This window comes from Meles meles, chromosome 18 (genome assembly GCF_922984935.1).
Source record: "Meles meles chromosome 18, mMelMel3.1 paternal haplotype, whole genome shotgun sequence".
Classification (NCBI taxonomy): Eukaryota; Metazoa; Chordata; class Mammalia; order Carnivora; family Mustelidae; genus Meles; species Meles meles.
Window position 1 is genome coordinate 41,395,926 of NC_060083.1, and position 6,250 is coordinate 41,402,175.

The following is a 6,250-nucleotide window of genomic DNA, read 5'->3' on the forward strand; positions in this document are numbered from 1 at the left end:
CACTGGATTTGTGGTTGGGGGTCACCATGAGTGACCCTGGAAAAAGCCATTTCAGGGAGCAGAAGTCAAGCTGCAAAGATTTAAGAGGCAAGAAGCAGAGGGTATAGGGGTGGCTCCCAGGAGGAAGGAGGTGATGGTGAGCAGGGCTGGCCTCGGGTGAGGCAGGCGTCTGGGGAACAAAATTTAAGGAGGCCCTCACTCTCAGGGTCCTGCAGGCGGTCCTGATGAGGAAGGGCAGACAGCCAGCCCCAGAACTGTCGGGAGGTAGGGGCCCACAGAGACCAAAGGAAAAGAGAAAACCCAGTAAAAGAGACCCAGGAAGAGGCTAAGAAAACCCTCCATCTAGCTAGAGGGTGACCACTGGAAGAGCCTCAGAGGACGCGAAGTCTGGGTGGGGAGAGGTACAAGGAAGGATACAAGGGACAATCTGGGACCAGAGGCTGGAGACACCTGAGAAGGCTGAAAGGCAGGTCCGAAGAGTGAAGAAACAGGACAGGGAGGAAGGGAGAGCCTTCCCTGTGGGGAGCTGAATGGCGGCACCCAAGATCTGTCTGTGTCCTAACTCCCCTCCCTCTGGAAACTGTGAATGTGACCTTCTTTGGAACAAGGGTCTTTGCAGGTGTAACTACACTACACTAAGGTTGTCAAGAGGAAATCTTGCTGGATTATCTGAGTGGGCCCTAAATCCTGTAAGTGTCCTTATAAGAGACAGGAGAGGTGAGGGCCGCATGTAGACTTGCAGATGGGAGTGATACGGCCACACCCAAGAGGGGCAGAGGCAGGAAAGGGAGTCTCCCCTAGAGTCTTCTGAGAGAGCCTGGCCCTCCTGACACCTTAGTTTTGGACTTCTGGCCTCCAGGAGGGTGAGAGGAAGGATTTCCGTTGTTTTCCGGCACCAAGTATGTGACAAATTGTTAGGGCAGCCGCAAGAAAACTAATACAGTCCCCTGTTGTGCAGAATGACTGGAAAGCTTCTAGAGAAGCTTCCAGCCTTGAGTTTCTCCAAATTTAAACCATTCAGCAAGCAAGGGCAGTTGCAGGGTCTGGCCAAAAGGTGTGTTTTTTAACTCACCGCCCAGGACTCCTTCCAGACTCAGGTTTAATGCTTCATGTTTTCCTTTCAAGGAGGAAGGAGGGAGGACAAACGAAGGCATCACATCCCACTGCTCTGAGGAGTAGAGTCTGCCAAGGGTGTTCTGTGACCCACCTTCCTCCTCCTTCCAGAGCTCCTATCGTCCTGCCCAGCCTGGTCCAAAGGGCCAAAGCTGACCCGCACCACATTACGAAAAGCAGGGAGCTTTTTAAAAACAGGAGCCTGCCTTTCCGAATTTTTCTTTGCAAACAAGACCCCCTCTTCACAGCGAGTCTCTTCCCATCCCTCACGTCTGCCTTCTCCCTCTGCCTTCCCCATTCTTGCGGGGGGGGGGGGCCTGCAAAATAAGATAGATACCCCTGAAGCACGGGAGTGGGAGGCACTCTCCCCGCCCTCCCCCTCCTCTCTGAAACACAGCTGGAGGGGGGAGGGGAGGTCAGCAGGGTTCATAAAGGCCAGATGTTGAGGAGAAAGAGAGCAAAGCCCAACCCACGCCGGCCCACCCCGCCCCCACCCTCGCCCCCCTCGCAGAAAAAAATTAAAAGAGACGGTTTTTAAAACAAACAAAACTTTTGTGGCGCAAAACAGTTTTTCTCAAGAATCTGCTCTATGCAAACAATAACAACTTTTTACAAAGCATTTTCACAGAAAAGGAGACAAGTCCTTTCCCAGTATCATACGTGGGAATTGTTCCTCCCTCACCCTGTTTGGGGGGGGGGTATGGGGGTGCTATTCACTAGGGTGGGCAGAGGGGCTCCCTGGGTCCCTCACTTGTCGGGCTGACCTACACCTCCCAGGTTTCCCTCACAGCTCAGCTTGGAGTCTCTCTCAGAGCTAACCTCCCCTGACCTCACCTGGGTAGAGGGGAAAGCGATTCCACCCCTCTCTGACTCTAGGGGATCCTCCCAGCTGCCCAGTGTGGTCCAGGCCTACCTCTCCCCGCCCCCCCCCCCCAAAACAGAACCTCTGACCTCAAAACTAATCCCCTGGCCCTGCCCCCATCGGATCCATCAGGTCCCTGACAAGTCCCGAAATGCCTGAAGTTAGGGGAGGAAGCTGAAGATGCCACAGCCCAGCTTCCATTCAAACCCAAACTTTGCCCCTTCAAGCTCGGCCGGGCCCTGGAGGTTGGGGCAAGAACCCTTTCATTGACCCCCTCTATAAGGAGCAGCTAGCCTTTGCGGGGGCTGTTTGGGTGTCCAAAGAATGGACCCAGGCCTGCCCTCTACCTCCACCCCCTCCCATCCATAAATCGGTGGAGAGGACCTCGAAAGGCAACTTGTTTGGTCTGATTTTATTGATTTCTTCCACCTTCCATTACTTTCCCTGGGACAGTCTCTGGCCCGTTCCCCAGGCAAAGGCTGCGCTTTGGGAGGGGAGGAGGTCCTTCAGCCCTGGCCCTCCTATAGGAGAAGCAAACTGGGGAGGGGGCTGATGGATCCAGGGGGGAGGTCCTCTTTCACCCGTCAGACCTTATAAACTGAAAGCAAACAGGAAAAATTGTAGAGAGAAACTCCAAAACTAGACAAAAGGGAAAGGCTGGTGGCTGAGGCTGAAGATCTGGCCAATTAGGGGTCACCTGACTTGGGGGGGGGGGAGAGCTTAGGAAAAGAACCGGGAGAGGTTGATTGCCCCCTGGCCCAAGCTGCCCTCCCCCCCACGAAGGCTCCCTTGGGGCTTGGAGTGCTGGGGAAGGCCTGAGGGGAATGAAGGGTTAAAGGCCTGGATGGTGGGGGTGGGGGATGCCCCCAGGGAGCTGCCAATCACCTCCCCACCCCCACTACAGCCCCCTCATCCCCTGGCTCGCCCACAGAAACAACCGGTTTGTCCATCACCAAGGTCTCTCTCCCTCTTTTTTTTTTTTGTTTCCCTTGTCTTTGAGCGGTAGCCTCCTTTGCTCCCCCTGGGGTGAAGGCCCTGCCCCCAAAGATCCGAAATGGATGAAGGGAGGGATTGGAATCTATGTCATCAAGCCTTTTTCCGTTAAGCCTTCTCCTGACTCCAGCCCTTGGTTCGTCTCCAAAGGATGAGGGAGAGGGGATGTCACCCCAACCGGTTAGGTGCTTGAAGATCACTGTCATTTGAGGTCCCTCTGACCGCAGCCCCTAAAAGGGAATAGGCAAATGTGAGAAACGAGGCCCTGTCCTCGAGCCCAAAGTTTGGCCCCGGCCCCAACCTTTCCCCTTTGGCAGAAGAGGTCTCAGGCTCAAAGTTCCTCCAAGTTGATCCCCCAGAATTTGAGGCCTGGGGGCTCAGGGACAGCAGGACCCCCTATCTGCCACCTCCACAGCGGGTGGGCGGGCGGGGGCTTAGAGTCTCCCTGCAGGCGAAGCGAGGATGCCGGCCCTAAGTCTCCGTCCTCCCCCACCACCAGGGCTGGGGGGCAGGGGAAGGAGTCGAGCAGGCTGAAGGTGCTCGTGGTGGGGAGCGTCGGTGCCGGGCGGCGGGGTTGTGCGCTGCGATGGGGGGGCGGCGGCCGCCGGCGTTTCTTGGCGGTTCCCCGGGCGGACGCTTTGGCAGGCGGCCGCTCTGGCCCCCGGCGCAAACTCGGAGTGTCGAGAGCGAAGCCCTTCGCATAACACCAAAGTTTCGACCGGCGGATCAGACGATCGAAATGTTCCTGGCGGAGATCGCCGGGCGCGGCCGGAGCTCCGCTGGCCGTCGAGGGGCTAGCGGCTGGTGCCTCGGGGGCGGCCTGCGGGGGGCTTCCATCGCCTGCGGCCGTCTGGCCCGGCGCGGGCGGCTCGGGCGCGGCCCCGGGACCCGCGGGCTCGGTGGAGAGGCCCGCAGGTGGCGGCGGAGGCCGGGAACCCGGCTCCTGATGGGGGCTGGCGGCGGGGCCAGGCTGGAAGTCGAGACCCGAGGCGGGCCGAGGCGGAGCCGAGGCGGAGCTGGTCGGAGATTCCCGAGGGCGCAGGGGCGCCGGGCAGCGGCCGGGAGGTAAGCCGGAGCGAGAGCCGAAGTGCGGGAAACTGCCTCCGCCCTCTTCCTCCTCGCCGCGGCCCCGGCACACTGCGGCGTCGGCATCCTGACCGGCGGGGGAGTTCGGATCGCTGGACCGGCCGGCTGGGCCCGCGAGGTGCTTCAGGCCATCCGCGGCCCAGCCGCCGGTGCACAGGGGGGCGCGAGGGCCCAGCAGCACCGGGGGCCGCGGCGCAAGCTCCCCAGACCCCAGGCCCAGAGAGGACGCCCGAGGTTTGGCAAGGGCGCAGAAGGCAAGGGCACGCAGGCACAGCGGAGAGAACTCCTGGGTCCCCCGACGCGGCTTCCGGGGTGTTGGGGAGCAGGGCGACCCTCGCGGGGACGCCGGCACTGCGAGGCGGGGAGCGGGGCACAGAGTTTCCATGGAACCGTCCGGGGGGGTGCCCACTGCGGGGGCCCTGGTCCCAGCGGCGGTGTGCCCTGGCTGCCCGAAGAGCCCACGGGAGAGGGGAACATCGCCCCCCCTCGACGGGGAGGTCTCTGCTTACGGGCGCCCCCGACCCGCAACCCTGGGCCGCGGAGCTCTGGCTCCCTCCTCGATCTCGTCACGCGGCCCTCCCGGCGGCCGGACTCCTGGGTCCCTGCGAGTCCCGGCGCGGTCGGCCGCCCTTCCTGCCGCCGCGTTTCTTGCGCAGCCCCGGCGGGAGCCCCTCTCGAGTAGCCCAGGGCGAAGAGGCTGGGGAAACAAAGCGGCCGGCGGCCGTGGGAGGCGGGAAGGACCCCGGGCCCGGCACCCGGTGCCCGGGCCCAGGCGGCGGGGAGGGCGCCTTCCGCCCGCTCGGCTTCTTTCTTCCCCGCTGGCTCCCGGAGACCGCGTTATAGAGAACTGCCCCCTCGCTGCCCCAATACCAGCGCCGGGGCCGCGAGCCCGCCGCTGATTGGGCGGCACTGCCTGTGACGTTGGCCCGGACCCCACCCCTCCGGCGGCACCGCCCCCGTCCCCATTCCGCACACAGACACACACACGTGGACCCGGCGCGGCGGCGGCCGGGAGGGAGGAAAAGAGGGAGCGTGTGCGGGTGGGATCGCGAGGGGCAAAACGCGCCGCTGCACGTGGTCTGGTGGCGTCCGGCTATGCAGTTGTCGCAAAACAATTCGTTTTTCCCTTAGCAGTCACGGTTTTCACATCTGTAAAATGGGAATGTTCCTATCTACCCTCTTGGAGTTGCGCGAATAAACAGATGAATCACAAAAACGGTGTGGAGGCAAAAGATGACTTGAGGCAATGGTTGTTGCAAGCTTGGCACGGCAGGGACTCCTGCGGGCGGAGAATGTTTCCTACCTTTCCTTTCTGGTGACCTAGAGCAGTGCCTGGCACACACGGGGCTCAAAAAAATGTTGAAAAGTAGTTAGGAATTCAGTGTGTGCGAGATGAACAAAGGAAAAAATAAATTCAGAGCGGCGAGGGTATGGTATTATTACACCCACGAAGACGATGGTAAGTAAACTTGTTTCCATTTCTCTAATGAGCTTCTATTACCGCTTGGCCAAATACCGAGGGGTGGCTTTTCAGCCCCCACCTAAATACCAAGACGCTGCCCTCTGAAGCTGAGCGACCAAAATGGGCTGAGGAATCCAGAGGAGGGGACCCCCAGACCCTCTTATCTCTCCCAAGGAGAGTAAAGCAAAAAAAAATTGAACCCCCCAAAAAAATCCTGATAATGAAATCCCCACAGCACATGCTATCCCCCTTAACTTTCTTTAGTTTCTGCATAGCTTACTGTTATATGAAAGTCTGTGAATGTAGTTATTCTTTATTGTCTGTTTCTGATTAGTCCGGAAATGAGCCCATGAGAACTTTGTCTTAATCACAGCTGCATCCCCACGGCCTAAAACAGTACCCAGACATAATAGGTGCTCCATAAATATTTGTGAATGAGTGAATGAATCCCTGGAATATTTTTCTCTTGATAAAAATCAGGTTATTGGAATATGGCTGCTTCCTATCCCCAGAGATATAAAGAGATTGGTATGATAGCTTGGAGTAAGAATGTGGAAGTTGGGGAAGAGTGTCAGAGAGAGAATATCTCTTTCTGGAGCTGGGGTAAGACAGGGTTTCTGGAAGGGGACAAATGATGTAGCTTGCATCCCTGCCCTCCTGGCAGTGATAACAGATGAATTGTTTTTCTCCTCATCATCAAATCACATGTGGGAGGAAAGGGATTTAGGAAGGTC

At 58.7% G+C, this 6,250-nt stretch overlaps 1 protein-coding gene across 1 annotated transcript; it reads right to left on the minus strand.

Moving 5' to 3' along the window:
• Positions 1–1,676: 1,676 nt before the first annotated feature.
• On the minus strand, positions 1,677–4,877 carry LOC123928816 (elongin BC and polycomb repressive complex 2 associated protein). The gene has a single exon (XM_045983839.1). It carries the CDS (start codon positions 4,437–4,439, stop codon positions 3,300–3,302), a length of 1,140 nt encoding a protein of 379 aa, XP_045839795.1. The 5' UTR covers positions 4,440–4,877; the 3' UTR covers positions 1,677–3,299.
• Between the last annotated feature and the right edge of the window lie 1,373 nt (positions 4,878–6,250).

What these genes read in the sequence shown, in the direction of transcription:
- LOC123928816 (XM_045983839.1), bottom strand. Translation starts at nt 4,439, where the DNA reads ATGGAAACTCTGTGCCCCGCTCCCCGCCTCGCAGTGCCGGCGTCCCCG.